This window comes from Ornithorhynchus anatinus, chromosome X2 (genome assembly GCF_004115215.2).
Source record: "Ornithorhynchus anatinus isolate Pmale09 chromosome X2, mOrnAna1.pri.v4, whole genome shotgun sequence".
Taxonomy (NCBI): domain Eukaryota; kingdom Metazoa; phylum Chordata; class Mammalia; order Monotremata; family Ornithorhynchidae; genus Ornithorhynchus; species Ornithorhynchus anatinus.
Window position 1 is genome coordinate 18665798 of NC_041750.1, and position 18467 is coordinate 18684264.

At 38.1% G+C, this 18467-nt stretch overlaps 1 protein-coding gene across 5 annotated transcripts in view; it reads left to right on the top strand.

The window, feature by feature from the left end:
• The first annotated feature begins 236 nt into the window (after positions 1 to 236).
• MLLT3 (MLLT3 super elongation complex subunit) overlaps positions 237 to 18467 on the top strand; it is a 221644-nt gene continuing 203413 nt past the window's right edge. For 2 of the 5 annotated variants that reach the window (XM_029052845.2, XM_029052849.2), the window contains exons 1-2: positions 238 to 382; positions 1698 to 1878. In XM_029052845.2, coding sequence (XP_028908678.1) covers positions 371 to 382; positions 1698 to 1878 — 193 coding nt within the window. In that variant the 5' untranslated portion in view covers positions 238 to 370. Of the gene's footprint in view, positions 383 to 430; positions 483 to 723; positions 790 to 1697; positions 1879 to 18467 lie in introns of those variants that run through there. The other 3 variants (XM_039910473.1, XM_039910471.1, XM_039910474.1) reach the window with 3 other exon arrangements.

Genomic DNA, 18467 nt, shown 5'->3' on the forward strand with positions numbered 1-18467 from the left:
GCCCCCCCCATATTCCTTCCCCACTCCCTCCCTCCGCACGGTGTTCGGTCTGTGTCTTCGGTGTCAGGATTCGGAGCTCACGGCGCATGCTCCGGAATCTCAGCCCGAGCCAGTGGGAGCTGCTGCCGCTGCCGCTTGCTACTAAGGCTCAGTTTAATAAGAGAGCGAACGAGAGAGAGGGAGCGAGGGAGCGAGAAACCGGGGGGGGGGGGGGTGGGAAGAAAAAAAAAAGACAGAGAATGTCCGCCATCTACCCTCCACTCCTGTGCGCACTCTCATTCATATCTACTTCTTCATGAATTACAGCTGAAAGGGTGGGTAGGGGGGAATACCAAAAATAACACCCCAGCAAACCTCCGGGCCCCCAGGCATGGCCAGCTCGGTAAGTACATGCATTAAAAAAAATGCCTTTTCCTCCTCCTTCGCTCAGTGCTACTGCCGCTGCTACCCAGACATCGCTCCGTGCTTCCAATTAAAGAAAGGTTGGTATGGTTTGCAGTGTGCTGCTTTTCCCTCTAAACCTCCACCCGCCTTCCTTTTTTTTTCCAGTTCCCCCCTTCCCTCCCCCCCCCCCCCGCCACACACACTCCTCCACTCCCCCTTTCTCTCTTTGCAATCGCAAGAAGCACGCACGCACACACACACATACACACGCGCAGACAGTGGAGGAGGCGAATAATAACTCAGCCATATTTCAGCAGCCGCTGCAGCAGCCGGGAACCCGGAGTACTGTACAGGGGAACTCGGAGCATTAGCGGCACCGTAGGCACCGCTGCTGCCAGTAGGATGGTGCGTTCTCTCCCGGGTGTCTGTGACAGCAGCTGTTACTCCCGCAACTTTAACCTCATGCATATGTGTGTGTATGTGTGTTTACAGACTAGCAACGGTGGATGTCTTCCGCCTCCCTTTGCCTCCCCCCACCCTTTCTTTTTTCTTTTTTTTGGGGGGCCGGGCGGAGAGGAAAGTGGGTCTGTACTTTGTTTACACTTTGTTACACTCGGGGTAATCGTTGCTATTCTCTCTTCTACCGGTTCACATTAACAGTGACTGCCTTTTATGTACCGTATTTGTTTTAGGGGATGGAGGGATACGTTATTTATGCATGGGCGTGTTGCGTGCTTTTTGATGCATGTGTGCTCGTGGGTCGCGACGTCTTGCATCGGTTATACATTGAAGCTGCAATAAAAGCTCCGGAGTTTGCGACTTGCCCATTCACAATTTAGCTTCTTGCAGAGACACAGGCACAAACATGCACACACAAAGACTTCACAGCACTGTCCTTATTAACGACGTTACTTTTTATGAAGGGAGTTATTCGGTTTCCTCTATCCTCTTTCCCGTCACCTCTTCGCTCTCTGAAAACGGATCCCGTCTCGGTTCTTAAATTGCGTTTAATTTGTTTCCATTGCATTTGTCGGTACGTACCCCCATATGTTCATTTGGGGTAACATTCCGTTACAATTAGAGCCCATCTGGAGAGGCTCTGATCAGGTCTCGCTTTACAGGATGTGAAACATTGCGTGTGTATATCCGCGCGCGTGTGAAACGTGGATGCGAGGAATGCCGATGTTTTCTTTATGTGTATTAAAAGTGTCAGGCCAAGACCTTAAATGTAAAACTTCCTCCTCTTGTCCTTCATCATTTTCTCTCCTCTTCTTGTCCCTCTTTCCCTCTGCCCCCCTTCCCCCCCCCTCTAGTGTGCTGTTCAGGTGAAGCTGGAACTGGGGCACCGAGCCCAGGTCAGGAAGAAACCTACCGTGGAGGGCTTTACCCACGACTGGATGGTGTTTGTTCGAGGACCTGAGCACAGTAACATTCAGCACTTTGTGGAGAAAGTCGTTTTTCACTTGCACGAAAGCTTCCCTAGGCCAAAAAGAGGTAGGACTCCAATACAAAAGGGGCCTGATTAAAAAACAAAGAAACAAGAAACATGTATTTGCTAAAGGAGAGAAAACAGTTGGTTTGCAAGTGATTTTTTTAAAAAGTTCCTTTCCCTCCCCCTTCCTTTCCCCCCTGAAAATACCCTCTCAGCTCTCAGACTGCTGTTGGCTGCCCGCAAAGATGCGAGAGATTCCCTACCCTCTCTCCTCTGGCTTTTCAGAAATCAGTGCATGTAGAAGGCTATCAGGTGTACAGCATTTTCTTTTCCGAGACGAGAGAAGTTTCCAGTCCTCTTGGTTTCCCAGCTTGCTTTGGAGATAGTGCAGTTGTTAAGGCTTCTTGGGGGTGGGGATTAGAGTTAGTAGCATTTTCATTTTCTTAGGTTATCTTTGAAGTGCAGTTTTGTTTGTTTTTTTAATGCACTATATATATATATATATATATATATACACACTATGTAGTGTACTGAATTTTGATTCTACTCAGGAATTGCTGCACCGACCTGTCTTCTGCCTATTTGTTTGCATTTCTGGGGCACATTGCCCCTACTTTTCCTCCCCTATTCCCTCCCCTCGGCACCCCAACACCTTCCAGACCAGAATTCCGTGCATTATTTTTATAAGTTGGGATTGACCCTCTCTACCTATCGAAGCACTTTCTATCAGCTTGATATTGAATAGTTCAGTGGGAAGGGGCTTCCCACTTTTTCCCCCCCAAGGAACATCGTATCTAGAGGTTATTATCAGAAAACGGTGCTGCTAAGTTTCAGGTGGAGAAATATTGATTTCTGCTTTGACTCATCTCCCCACCTTGTTTTTTATGCTTTGATTTTGAGTTTGCATTGTACTTCCAAGCCTGTGCCATTTCATAAGTTTTCTACCCAGGGCACCCAAAACAAAACACTTGGTGATTTTATAGGATATTTAATAAAGATTTGAGCAACCCCAGTTTCAGTTTCTTTCACCCTCCTGGAGGCTACTGTCTGGTTGTTTTAGTTGGATTAGTGGGAGGTAACAGTATAAATACAATAAGGTGCTTTGTTTGTGAACAGGTTTATTTATCTAAGTAGACACAATGGTTAGTAGTTTATCTCCCATTTGATCTGTAATCTTCATTGGCATCTAGAACTCTTGCAGTTCCTTAGATCAACTTCATAATACAGCCACTATGCATAGAGCTATGTGGGAATTATTGACGGTATAGAAGTAGAAGAAAGGAATAATCTAGGGTTGAGTATAGGAGTGGCAGAGCTCTATTTTGATGTATTGTTGCCCAAGCGATGTTGTTTTTTTGTTTTGTTTTTTCTCTAGGGACTTTATTTGTTTTCCTCCTTTCAAAACTTGATCAGTTGAGTTTGACCTTGTTTAATAATTTGTGAAAAATAATTACATTTGTCGAAGAAAAATGCATACCCTGTAGGAAATAACATTTTGATTGTGTAAGGATTATAATTGCCAAACAAATACCCATCTATTGGAACCTATTTTGCATTCTCAAAGCCATGATAAGAAACTAGACTGTCAAGTCTTAATTACTGTACAAGATCGACTATGATGGTTCTTTTCCTGTGGGTTTGTTTGAGCCACTGCAGTGTCTTCAACAAAAGAAACCATCTACCCATGATGCCAGTGATGCACAAAGATTAGTTTTTTTCTGACTGCTATTGACTAGAATGTAGAACTCTCCCCCCCCCCCCCCAAAAGCATACCAACCTATTTATAGAAAATAAAGGGAAAAGCCTAATCTTTGGAAGAGGAAGTCTTAGAGTTGAGGTAACTTTGTTTATCTGGTAGAACAGTGAGCAGATTGGCATTCTAAAATTCAGGGTTGAAAATTATTTTTTCATATCTTAGAGCTACATCTTTGCCCTAGTGGGTGTGTGTTGTGTGACACCCTCTCTTTATTCCCCACACTTAATGATTTTCTGTCCAGCCTGAGGGAATATGACTCTGCAGCCCAGACCTGGGAATTGTTGCTAGGTGTGGTGTAGAGCTTGTTTAACAGGAGATATTTTCAGATGTTGCAAGTAAGAGATATGATTCCTGGTGAGAGTGTTGTATTGTGTAGTCTCGGCTGTTGAGTTACTTGCTGTAGCCATGTAAACCATTGTTTTAAAATGTTTAATTTTGGATTTTTATTTGTATGTGTGTATTCCATGGTGTGACAAGTGCTGGGAAAAATGCCAGTTTACATAGCCCGGGAGAGACCTTGTCATATTGTAATTACACATGACTCAGATAGCAAGGGAGCATTCTCTGTTCATGGGGAACATTTAGCTGTGAGTTCAAGCAACACCAAATGTACTCCTCGCCCCCGTGGCTTGTTTCAGTTTCTTAGGCTTTTCTAAATGATAATAGGTTGTAATAGGTTATTACAGAATAATGAGCACAACAATTCTGAATCTACTTTTACAGTTCTGAGGCACACTGAATCACTATGAGACCTGCAAGAGTCCTGTACTGTAAAGTCCAGAACTGAATATTTCCTTTTGGCTAGCTTTAGAATAAAACTCTGAGAGCACAGTGTTGTCTAAGGTGTATATTGTTATACTGTACAAACCAGCAGGTGAGAATGTGGATTGTATTTCTTAAAAGATCTATGTGCAAAAAAAGTCTGTTAATTTTCTTATTTTATTTGAATCTAACCATAAATCACCACAAACATTTCAGTCCTCCCAGCTAAATATTAATCATTTCATTTCAAAAGGATGTGCTTTTGAGTGGTCTTTCTTTTGAATTATATCTGTCTCCAACATTGCAATCTATGCCACTGAAATTTATGTACTAAATCTGTTGCGTATTATTTTACATAAGCTAATTTGTCTTCCAGTAGAATTTGGTAGCTTTTCAGGTGAAGCTTAAGTCCTTTGAGGAAGGATAAGAATAAAGCATAATACATCTAAGCCTAAAAGCTATATCTGGTCTGAAATGCTTAGTGATTCCCAACTTCACTCACCCCTCATTTTTGAATTTGTGTTCCATGATCCTAGTTATGCGACTGTCAAATCTTCTCCAAGCCATGTGGGAGGCAATCTGTTCAAATGACTGACAATTTTCAACATTCTTAAACTTTTGTAGGGCTGTAGGTGGAGTGAAAGTAACCATCCAGTAGCCATTCTCCCCAGTAATTTAAAATCTATGCTAGGCATAGCCCTTTCAATTCCTTAGGCAGTGAACCTTGTCTTCTAAGAAAAGTGTGCTTTTAAAGGAGTCGAACATAGCCATCTAAATGCTATATTTGAACATCTCTTCCAAGTGCTGTCTCTGCAAATCTCTGCAAAACACTTCCCTGTTAACTGTGAGTGTAAACTGTTCAGAGAGATCATGTTATGTTGCTCTAAACCTTTTTGGCGATGGTTTTAGAAGTGTATTTGTGACCACTTGATATCGTTAGTATTTTGCAGTGTTTTATGTGGTCTTTGAATGGCCTTTTCTCCTTTACCTCATCCTTCTTTCTTCTTCCCTTCTGACCATTTCCAATAAATGTATTCCAGACAAGTTTGTTAGCAATAGTTTTGAGATACCTCTTTGGTGGTCACCTGATACTGTGCTTGTTGTATTGTGAGGATGATATACAAAGGAAAAAGAAGAAAAATGGTTTGATACCAAAGGGGACTCTAATTGTGCAATTAGGCCAATTATGCAATTAAATTGGAAAATGGTTTATTTAAACATTGTAAGTGTGTTTCCTTTTATGCAACTACTTGGTATTTGCTCCCTGAATGATAAGCAGACAATATATTCTTTGAAATATCATGAGCAAAATATTTTGGCACAGTGTTTCTATCTGCCTTGTTCCATGGTGTGTGATGTCTTCTATGTATTTGATGTGCTCCTCTCCAGTGAAGGACCTTCCCATCCAACTACATATTTCTATTATTTCTCTGCCTCAAAGATTCTTGCTATTTTCAAAGATCAAGATCCTCTTTCTGTTGCCTAGGTCTGTTTAATGCATCTCTTCCTTTTATTGATCGAATAGTGCAATTTAATTTTCACTTCATTGTCTAATCTAAGTTTCTCTTTGCTTTTCTTGGTATTTGTTTCTCCTACTAGTACAATCAAACCTTTTTGGAGTATAGTTGATTAACAGCACCATGAAAAACGGTTGTATGTCTCGAAAAGACAGTCGCTATGCCTTACACATCATGTCACATACCCAGTTCACAAAATTTCATTTTTCAAACTTTGTCTAAAATTGTCTGTGTATAGTTACTCAATTTAGAGCTAATCTACAAAAAAGTTTAGATCTGACAGGATCGTAGGGAAAGTCCAGGATTTCAGTAAGTAACTGTAATGTTTATAACCACTTAGTGGCAAAGCCAGATTCTTTCACAGAGGAAAATTTGCATTTTAAATTGGCATTTATTTGCATTTTAAGTATGTTTCAGCCACTAAGCCAAGAAAATGCATTCGAAATGATGTTATTGAAAGAGAAAATGTTCACAGAATAATAGTTCCTGATATTACATTCATAATTTTAAAATAAGAAATTGGTTTGCAGCTGTAATTAAGGATTTAGTACGTAATCTTTTAAAATGATAGATTAATTGAATCACTTATGAACTTGTATTCTTTTTAAGCTACAAGATTCACACTGAGACCTACTAATGCTATTTTTTCTCTCTTATTCTTTTCTGATTTCCTGGGAAATATTGAATGGAGTGCTTCAGTCATTAAAATTTGTCAAAAAATTGACCTGGATTTTCAAAGGCAAAAAAAAAAGGAATGACATTTGTATGAATTAGCTAATAATAATAATAATAATGATGGTATTTGTTAAGCGCTTACTATGTGCCAAGCACTATTCTAAGCACTGGGGTAGATACCAGGTTATCAGGTTGGACACATTTTCTTGCTGTAATTTACACAGTGCTAACTTTTAGATGGATGGTATGAAGTTTGTTTGGGGATGCTATAGCAAACACCGACATATTCAGGTTATCCTATATTTGAGAGGATTGTGATTTTGCTTAGAGATATAGTATACATTTGTTGAATAGTGTAAATGTAAAACAATAATGTATAGAATTCACTGCTTAGTCTAACCAGAGTGCTAACCGGTTTTAATACTAGATTTCCTTAAAACTTGTACAACAGCAATATTTTCTCCCTAAGTAAATGCATAATCATGCCAAAACTTGAAACTTTTGCAATTTTGCAATTTTGTTGCCCTTCCAGAACCTCAAGTAATGAAATTACCTGTGCAATCCTTTAATCCCTATCCCAAAAGAGTTGTACATTTGTAAAGCATCAATGCTGCCCTTATTGGAAAGAGAATGAAATTTTCCATTAGCTGTTAAGACAAAACATATTCTAAACTTTTTCAATAGTACTAATTCTAGTAATAGAATAGAAACTGAGACAGAATGGGAATATTAGAAATACAGATGTAGCCAATACCACACATTTTACTCCATCTGTAAATTATCCTTTTTCTAGTTCTGCTGATTTTGATACGTCAGTATCAGTTAGGGTTGGATATTTTGTATCACAGATTAACTGTAGGCTTTGTGTTAACCATACCTTTTAAAGTATACTTCATTAACATAAGAGGAGCTGAATAATGAAAGACTTCTTTGTATTGACAAGCCTACTTCTATTTATACTAAGCTTTTTTTTTTTTTTTGCTTTTGATTTCTCCCCTCCTAAGTCATCATGTATTACAAGCAGCTGTTTTAAAGTGACTGCTCATGAAGATAAGCAACTCGGCTGTTTGCTGTTAGGGGGTTGAGAACTTTAGGAATTATAGTTGTGGGACCAAATTCTGTTTTGCATGATGTGGAGCATATCGAAGAGTCTCTTGTATGTTGGCTTTTAGCATGTATGTGCCAACACAGTAGCTGACTTTGCAGTATATTTTTACCAAAATATATGGTGACCCCTCTAAATCAAAAAGTGGCACTGAGCCTTCCCTATCTCTCTAGCTTTTTCTCACCATGTCATAGTATAATTACCAGACTTTGTGATGATGTAAATTATTTTTCTAAATGTCATCAGCCTCCTGGTTGCCTTTTACAGTGTGAATATTTTAAAGCATTCTTCTGCAGGCAGTGTAAGAGAAGATATTGTTAGTCAAACAAAAATGTGATAACGTCGAAGGGCAGAGACCTCCATTGCTGAATTGGTTTCATTTGGTTTTTTTTGTTTGTGAGTGGTTTTTGCTTTTTTTGACATTCATTTCGTTCAAGCTAGAAATTGAAGTTCATCCTTGTCTGTTCCCTCTTTTTATTCCATAATTCTTTTCATGTAATATAAAATGTTGCCAAACTTACATTTGTTTGAGAAATCTTGGCTACAGAGTGACTGTTGTTTTAGAAATGTCTTAAAGCTTAGCTGTCACTGAATTTTTTTCTTTATTCCCCTTAGATTTGTTTCCCATCTTTTTTTAAAAAAAAATTAGGCTACAACTCAAGAACTTAACTTACCAAACTTAGGTTTTGAACTGTTTTCTCTTTGTTTTGTTTGCTGTTTTCTACAAGGAGCTTTTGACTTTGGAAGAACATAATCTGTGTTCCTGTATGGCCAGTGTGACTATATATGATTGTTTAAAGAAGGGGCATGGTATGAACAGGCAGAAAATGAGAGAACTGTCTCCCATTTTCTGCCCGTTCGTATCATGAATCACTGAATTTCAGTAGTTGGGGTGTTATTAACATGACTGAAGTCCTCTGTTCTTTAAAGAACTTGTACATTCATCTTTTGATTATCTATGGCACTGGAGTCCTGGGATGACATAATTGTTATCTACAGATAATTCACAAGCCTCATTTTTGCCATTGCTTTTTATCTCCAATTCAGCACATCACTTTACAAGAACTGTGAAGGAGAAACAAAATGGATAGATTTGAATTTCGCCTCCACTATTGACACTGATAAAATGGCAAAGAGATAGCGAACAGTTGGGGAGAAGCAGTGAAAGCAAATGGAATGGCTAGCACAGATTGGATAATCAGTTCTTAAATGAGCAAGAGTTGATTTTCATTTTAGGCTACCCTATGGAGCAATATCAATCAGTAAGAGCTTGGAAGAAAGTAAAGAACCCTATAGAATATCAGTCTTTGGTCTAGACACCAAAATGCTTACAAACGTGTCCAGGTTTATGTCTGTGTTATTTTATCGTGAAAGCTGAAAATTGATGTTTTAAATGTCACTTAGGATATACAAAATAAAAATATTCAGTTTCCTTAAAAACACACCTCAGATTCCTCCCTTGATTTACTGGACAATGATCGAATTGGCTACTGCTTTATTTTGGTGTATTTAGGCTGAGTTGGAGCCACAAGGTTGTAAAAATTAAGAGGCATTCACCAGTCTTAGCACTCTATATCCAAGCAGGTTTTTGTACTTAACCTTTATTCCAAACTTTAAACTGGCACATACAAAAGCAACTATCCTTTCGTTGTTCAGTTGAAGAGTGTATTCCTCTACTGTTTCCTCATTTCCTTGAACCAGCAGTAGTCAGGAAAATGAGAAGTCTACCTGCTAGAAATACCTACAACATTTGGTAATCCAGTAGTGGCCTATTGACAGTATTATAGGGAAATCTGAATGTGATGAGTCAAACTAAAACAAAGAGATTGAATGGCCAGGAGTGAGAACTCCACTCAAACCCTTTGTTCTCAGTACTGCATCATATGTATTACTTGATATCTTGCAGTAGTGGAGCAATCCATATTGGGATATGCTAGTTCTCAGTCAGGATTATGTTTCCTCTGCAATTTTGAATGTCTTTTTATTATCAAACCAGCTTCTAACCATTGAGTTATCGCAGGGGGTTCTGAAATCAGAAGGGCTGGGATTTCTGATTTATGAGGAAATCATGTTGGTGTTCATGTGCCAATGTTCTATGTTGGAGACAAAGATAGATAAATAAAAACATATAATTATATCAAGGAGGAGCCTTTATGTAAAGTTCAATATAATGCTTTTGGATGAACTAATTATAGTAATCCAGGTGGAAGTTAGAGAAATATAAGTAAATCCTATCTTATCAGATTTCAAGATTTATTTTGAATCATCATATTAGAATTGTAGTTCTGAATATCTTCTAGAGAGCCTGGTAGCCACCCACAACTAAGAAGTGACCTAAAATAAAAGCAATGTAGCATTTTATTTGTGAGCTCTAACATACATATCCTTTAGTGGTGTGCTGTAATCTCAAAATTCTTAAGTAAATTCAGAGTAATCTGTGGATGTATTTAATTTTCTTCCTTTGCAGCAGACAGTTTATACCCTGAAATCTTGGTGAGTATTGTTCCTTGGAATTAGAATAAGAAGTTAACAGGGACATCCTGATGTGTAGTATGATTGTTTTCTGGATATGGGAATGCTGTGAGAATAAATAGTGCCTATAATTTTATTCATGATTTGTGAGTGACTGGGTAAAAATGGACAGTTTTAGGCATAATATAAAATAGGTTTATTCTATAAGAAAATATTTATCACTTCCATAGTGAGAATGGATCACTTTTTTAATTAAGAATCTAAACAGTTAAAAAAAAAATTGAAAAACAAGTGCTTTGCTTAATAGGAAATCATTATTCCTCAGGATAAATGTCTACAAAACTTGCAACCCCCAAGTTATTATTTTAATGAAAATTAATTTTTCATTCTATTCAGTGAGTACACTACAAATGAAAGAATTCTTTAAGATGTTTGTGCATTTTCTTAAAAAAAAACCCACCCCAAACTAAAGTTAGGTTGAAAATATAAATGCCATGTGTTACAATGCAGTTCCACATTGAATTACCCATTCTAAATAGAAAATATGCAACGTTCCTTGGGTGAACAATGATAGTAGACAAAATTATATTTGATACTGTGATGTATGTCACTTTTGTCCTCTAGAAGACTTTTGAACTGTACTTTGGCAAACTAATTAAATGTTCATTCTCAGTATCTTGCTGTAAATGACTCGCTTTCCTGGCATGTCATGATTTAAAGGTTATTTCCATCTAGTGTGACAAAAGTTTGATTTGTCATCAGTTAGAAATGGTAATGTGGTTTATACTGAATTTATGCTTGTTAATGTTATTCCCTTTTATTCCTGTTTCATATGAACACTAATGTGTCATTTTATAAAGGATTGCATTCTTTTTTCAAGATTCAGGCGTGGGTGGGTGACCCAGATACGTTCTGGTCCACAGGGCATAAAATTTGTTTTTCAGTGGAATATTTAAATAGCACATAAAGTTAAAGTTACATGGATAAATTGAAATGATGGCTAAAGTGTTTATGTGTCTAACATATTAAGAATAAAGATACACCGTTCTAAATAGCATAATCCACTTTGGTGGAGTGAAACTGGGCCTTCATGTGATACTAAACAGTTTGTAGTAAATCTATAAACACAGTCTTACATGTAAATGACTGCTATTATAGGAGCAGATGTGAAAATCATGGAATACCACTGTAGCACTTGCTGCTTGTTGTGAGCATATATAGTGGGAGCATATTTCTTCTTGAAAAGGGGACTGAAAGACAAGGTGTTCTGTACTTGCAGACTTATAAAGAACTCAGGATTTTCTTTATATCATTGTAGAGACTTTATTTTTGCTTTGGCATGCTTAAAACTAAAGGGCAAATGATGCAAAAAGAATAATCTTGAAATTCAATAGCAAGAAAACTACTTGACATTGTGGGCTGGAGGCCAGCAAACATGGTGCTTTCATTGAATGCGTGGGAAATGGGGCAGATCTGGAATTTAAAGAGACAGGGTGCCGTACCCTAGAAAAGAAAAGCCTCCTATATGATTCGCTTACTTGGAGGGAAAAAAAAGTAGACTTAAAAGTTTTGTTTAAAGAATATCTATTGGATCAACTATTTAAAACATTGAAAGATGCTGAATGGGTTTTTCCCAACTCTTCCTCCGCTTCACCCTATCTTCTTTTGCTGCCTGTGCCCACACCAGTTTTTACTGTCTGATATTGGTGCAATGTAAAAATTGTCTTTGAGCAGAAGAACTTTTCAGGGAACAACATTTTTAACTCAGACAGTGTTTTACACAATTCCCTCTGAGGGCACATTATTGACATACGGCAATTAACTTGAAACAAAACCAAAGAATCCAGCTCTCAGGTTTGCTGTTCTTTTTGTTGCAGTGTTCTTCCCTGGTTCCATCACCCTCAACACCACCTTTAATAATTTCTCAAATAAAATTGCATTTAGAAGTCTTGCATAAGAAATTGCGTGCACCCACTTCATGCTTAAGGCCACAGTGTACTATTTTAATAGGAGGTCATGAATATCTTTTTGTCAGTGTGCCTCAAGATGCAGCAATATTGTGTAATGAGATAATCTACCCATAAAATCCGAGCACCCAAGAATAGCTGCATCAGAACAGATCATTGCATTTAACATACATTGTTCCTTTTGCTTTTGCAAGTTAACTTTGGGGGGAATTTAAATATAAGCCCCCTTATCTTGAATTCCCAGATCTTAAATGAATATTGACCCCCAATTTAGAAACTTAACTTTGGAAGTAAAATAAACTTGCTTTCCCAGATACCATTCTACTTTGGTGGGATATTATAATTAAATCACCTTTGTACCCTACCTTTTGCTTTTAGTTCAGAGTGACTGGCTTTACTGGCTGCATTCCCCTGTCTCCTCCCTTTTTGGTTTCCAGACATTTTTACCCCTTCAAATCATGCTCCAAGGATGGAAAAAGTAAATCTTGCTTTAGTATTTTTTAACATGAGCCACTTAAAATCTCATAATAGTGGTACTATGCTAGCACTGAAGGCATGTACTCCCTCTGTTCTTGTTGTGGAAATCTCTGCTAACCTGAAATGTAACCGAAATTTTCCTTCAGAAAAATATTTACTTTGGTGGTTAAAGTGTCAGAAAACATGTTTGGCCATGTTCAAAGCAAAGTTACTCTCCTCAAATCCAGAAGTTGGACCATTTTGAATATTTTTTTAGTTATGGTATTCATTAAGCTCTTACTATGTGCCAAACACTGTCCTAAGCTCAAGCAGTAAATGCAAGATTGACAGTCTTCTTCCCCTTAACGCTGTTGTTTTAAAATAATCTTAAAGTACTTTGTATTGTGAACCAATGTTGTTGGAACCACTTTCGGGGAAAATAAAGGTGAAAAGGGGTTTTAAGTCATTTGGTAGTTTGTGTATTTTATACCTTCATACCTCCTGCATGCTTTTCTCTATGCACTTTTTCTTTTTTTTAACCCCATATTTTCCCCAAAAGGCCACATGTGGAAAGAGCTAGTTTGGTGTTTTTAAGAAATGTATGCTGTTATTCTAATAAAAGGTAAGCTAACTTTCTGCAAGCTTGGGCATTAGAGTTATCAAAACCATCAGCTATTCACCCAGAGTCCTCTTTTGTATTGGGGTTACAGTGTAAATCAGCAGATGCTCATAACAGTATGGTGATTTTTAACAGTAGAAATTGATTTAGAAATGGCATCTCTGAAGATTTAAATTGGATTCCCTTTGAAAACACAAGATTTCATTATTTTCCATTGGTCAACATGCATGATAGCTGGGGCATAGTTTCTCCTGCTTTCCTTCCTGATACAGGCAAAGACCTGTGTCTCTACAGCTGTTTATAACTCTGACTAAATGTTTGCCGTCCCTTGCTAGCTTAATGCTACTCCTTGGATATCTAAAAAGTTGTCCAGAAGTTGTTAGCGTTTGCAAGTAGGTTAAAATACACACTGTGAAGTATCTGAACTTTATCTGCATCCTCTTTTCTTTTTAAAATGGGGCTCCTCTGTCAACCAAAAAAAAAGAAAAAAGGACTCTAGAGACCTTACATGTGAATAAAAAGTTAATAGTTGGCAAGAATTAGATTGTCAAACAGATTGGCTACGGAATAATTTTGTTTTCATTATCCATTCCATTGCCCGAAAATTAAATAGAAACGATCTGGTTTCTAAAGACCAGCACTGTATTAGATCACTTCCTTGAGCTTTTGATATTATAGTTAAAGGCAAAGTTAAGCAGCTGCTGTAGATTTTGCCAGTGCCCTCACAAAAGAAATTGTTTAACCCTATTAGTTTCGGACACTACCATTTCTACTTTGCAGAGATACTTGCTGGGCTAGATATGAATCTTTCCATGGTAATGATTTGAACTGCAGATTTTCAGGAAGCATTGTAGCATAAAATGAGTAATTTGACCATCTCAATATGGGGACTTGCACACAAATATTTCATTTCTAGGCTGTTTTGAAAAATATCCTATTTTCGATAAGATTACAAAAATATTGGTGTTTGCCTGCTGTTTACTGGGTAGGCAGACATTCATGAGATTATTAAAAATGCTTTGATGGCCCCATACTGAAAGTTGAAATTGCATTTTTTATAATCATGTTTGTGTTCTGGAAATATTGTTGCTATTATAGGGATTTTTAGAGAGCAACAAAATACTTTTATTTTTCTGAAGAGAGACCAAGACAAGATTTTGGAATCTACCAGTTTGTGATTATTAGATCAGTGTGTCTACCTTCAGGCTTTAGGCATTTAATCTAAATTCATAGAGTCGACTAAAAATTTCTGGAGCATTTGTCGTGTGAAAATAATATAACTTTAAAATGATGTTGGCATTGGCATTTATATTTGAATAGTATTGAACCAAATCACCAGTGGTTAAGACTGTCATGCAATCAAGTTGTTGAAGACAAATTTCAGTGTTCTAAGAGGAAAAAAATCATAGTTTGACATAAAATTTTAGTGTTTTTTTCATTAATATGAAATAAGTAGTCTATAAATACTTTATCAGTGATAAAACTGCTCAGCATGTAAAATGAGTAGAAGAGCACAAAGGCTTATTGCAAATTAAGGGCACAATGAGTACTAAAGGACTTTCCAGCCATCTCCAGCTGGGAGATTATTATAGTTTTTGCAACCCTTTTCTCTCAAAACCAAATCAAGAATGGTAGACTCCTGATAAAAAGAAGTATATAAAAGCCTAACTAATCCTTAGATGAGTTACTTCAAACGTGCCAAAATAGAATAAAATCAGTTAGTAGTATGGATTAAAGGTTACTCTATGTGCATTCATATCACTCATGTTGAGAATTTTGTTGTATGTTAATTCATTTGGCCTTTTTGTTAAGAAAAAAAAGAAGTCTAATTAAATTTGAGGGATTACATAATCATGTTATTACCAAAGGAAATTTAGGACAAAATTTGCCAGTTTGGGCTCAAAGAGATAAAGGCACTAGGTAATGATAAGAGATCTATAATCAGGTAGTTCAGGCACTTTGAAATTCTTTGAATAAATGTAGCTGTAGTGAGTAGCATAATGATCACACCCCACTTAGGTTTTTCTAATGTATTTAGTCTGCAAAATATTTGCTGTGTGAAGTATATGTAAATGTTTTCTGGGGACAGATTCTGAAGAAAACCCTAGGTGACTATTTTTTTTAATTTCCACTTTACCCATTCCATAGCTATATAGTATATTCTTTTTGTCAGCATCTTTTAGTTGTCCTGGAATGAGGTGGAAGAGTTAGAAATGTGACTGTGTAAATTAGTTTTCAGGACATAGCTCTTGGCTCCTATTTGTGTGTGAATCTGAAATAGCAAAGGGGAAGTTATATTGTATTCCTTGGTAGGCTCAGGGAATAAGTATTTGACAGCCATTTTTATCTTTGAAATAGTTTTCCTATTAGGCAGATTGGGGGAGCTGCCAGAAGTATTGTGTATTAAGGAAAAACTGATCAGATGTCATGTCATCGATAGGATAAAGAAAAAGAATATTGTCATACCTGTATTTGGGTAGATGTGTGCAATCTCTAAATCTTAATAATATTTTTGTACTTTGGGATCTTGGGTTGAGGGCGATTTCCAATCTTTTCTCAATTGCCCAATCAAATGCCAAGGTACAGGAAGGGAAAATAGATTTCCAAAGGACCAAGTGTAATTTATCTTTTGCTGAAGTGATTGTGTGGTGCTGCTGTCATTATCTTTATAGGAAGTATGCCTTACCACCACCACCACCACTAGAAAAGCATGTGCATATAATACATTTGCAATTGGATGTGTGAATATGTGTATGTATATTTATGTGGGTGTATTTGATGTGCTGGTCTACTTTCACACTACAGCCAGTTTGCAGTTTTGGGACTCTAAATACAGTGTGATCGTTTCTGTATCCAAGGAGCTGAACTGTGATTCCATTATATTCTCACAGATAAGTTATAATAAAGTGGAAAATGATCTCTATGTATGCAAACTAATTTGAAAACAAAAACACACCCACCATAACAGGATGTGTAGTGAGGTGCAGAAATTCTAGTTGATGCAAATTGCTAAATCAATACTTTAACTCAGAGGATTGGGATTTTTCTCATGGCTAAAACCCCACCACAAGGTTGTGATTTGTTTTAGTTCTGTAGCTGTGAGTGCCTTTGTGTGTTTATAGGCACTGGAACATTTTATTTTCTGTGTGTTTCTGTTGAAGTTGTTGTTTAGCAGTGCCCCAAGAAGTACTGGGGGATGGCTTTGAAGCCCTGCAGGCAAGCTGGGATATCAAAGGGCTACAGGAATTCGGGCAGTAATTGTTTTATGGCTTGCCAGAAATCAGACCTATTTGTATAGGTAGCACACAAAATAGCTGTGATTTGACAATTTGGTGCTATTTATACCCACCATAAAAAGAGAAAAGAAAAAGTTAAAGGGGTATTTTGGAAACAGGAACTAAGCTGTAAATGCAAATTGCTTCACCATTTTCTCAAAGGAACAAAAAGGAAAGGGGTTTAGGAAGTTTTTTATTGAAGCTAAGTTAACAAGGACCTGTCTGCTCTCAGGGCTTTTAATATTACACTCACTTTGAAATTGCACATCTTTCTGTTGTTTCTTTTTTAAGAAAAATACCAATGTACCTCCGTTGGCATTCTTAAATCACTCTGAGGGGAGGGAAAAAAAAAACCCTTGGAGAAGAGACAAATCAATATTTTCCAAAGGAAATCTTGGTCAGCAGGTACAAGTTTCATTTGAAGTTGCAGTCCAGTCTAGAGTGACAAGAAACAGTCACCCACTGCCTTATTTTGTCAACGAGATCTCACGAGCCCTTCATTTTACGAAAAGCTAAATTTAATCTGGTGCAATTTTACTGTTTCTGTTCTTAATATCATCTGATAATGGAAGTATTGTTTTTCTTTACATTCTTAGCTCGCACAGCTAATGATTAGTATCCTCACCCAGGACAGATATACTCAGGATCCACATTTAATATGCTCTTCAAAAAAAAAAAAAGGGTGTATTGTGAACAACTGTATTGTGGGATATGTTTTCCCGTAGTACTAATGTAATTTGTTGGTTTCTTGTCATGGCAACCGGCATGATGGCCAAGCCCACGAGGTAATTAAAAAGTACATTGTAGATCCATTGTAGATCCCTCTCCCCTCATCGCTTCCCTGCCGTTATACCTAGGGGATGTTTCTGACCCCCGGGCACCCCAATTTCTTCCCCTGCACCCTTGTCTCATCAGCTGCTCTCCCCCTGCTTCCACCTCCCCTTCCCCATGGTCGAACCCCACATCCCAACCCCCAGCTCGGTTTGCTCTGGCTTCCTCGTGCTCTCTCGTCAGTTTCTATCTTGGGCTCCACAGACTTGGCATGGCATAGTGGATGGAGCATGGACCTGGGAATCAGAAGGTAATGGGTTCTAATCCCAGCTTTGCCATTTCTCTGCTCTGTGACCTCAGGCAAGTCACCTCACCTCGTGGGCCTCAGTGACCTCATCTGTAAAATGGGGATTGAGTCTGTGAGACCCATGTGAGACAGGGACTGTGTCCAACCCAATTTGCCTGTATCCACCTAGTGCTTAGTACAATGCCTGGTACATAGTGAGTGCTTAACAAATACCATGGTTATTCCCACCCCTCAACACCTCCCAAGGCCATGCTCAGCCCTCCCTTGTCTCCAAGGACCCCCTGGAGCTCCAGTTCTCTAGTGCGGCTGCTGGCAACCCTGCACCCCTCCTTTCTCTCCTCTCCTCCCGCTCTTCCTGAGGCTTCCTGGATTAATCACATCCCCTGTCTTCATGGGTGCTTGCTGCTGCTTCAGACCAGAGGGGCTGGGAGCCAGGTGGGTTGAGGCAGCACATCAGTATGCGTTGAATGTTATCTGTTTTTTAGTAGGGTTGGGGGCAAACATGTGAGGGGGGTGCTGAGTTAGGAGTCTGAAGGGGAAGGAAAATTCTCCAACCGGAGCAGAGTGGGAACTGATGGCATGAGCGGAAGAACAGGTGGAGAGGGAATTGAATTCCCTGCAGTGATTGGATGTCAAGTCGGGTGGGGCTTTTGGATCCTATTCTGTCAGCAATTAACTTGTCACATATCTCCATATTTTATGTATCGTGGTCATTTAGAACAGTGCTTGGCACATAGTAAGTGCTTAATAAATACCATAATTATTATTTGTGATCTATGCTGTAAGCTCGCACTCTAGACTGTAAGCTTGTTATGGGCAGGAAACATGTCTGCTAATTCTGTTGTACTCTCCCAGGTGCTTGGTACAGTGCTCTGCAGATAGTAAGCACTCAAATATGATGAATTGATTTGAAATGGAAGTACACCTGTAATTTGATTAACAGTCACACATGTTGGGAAGGGAGTATGT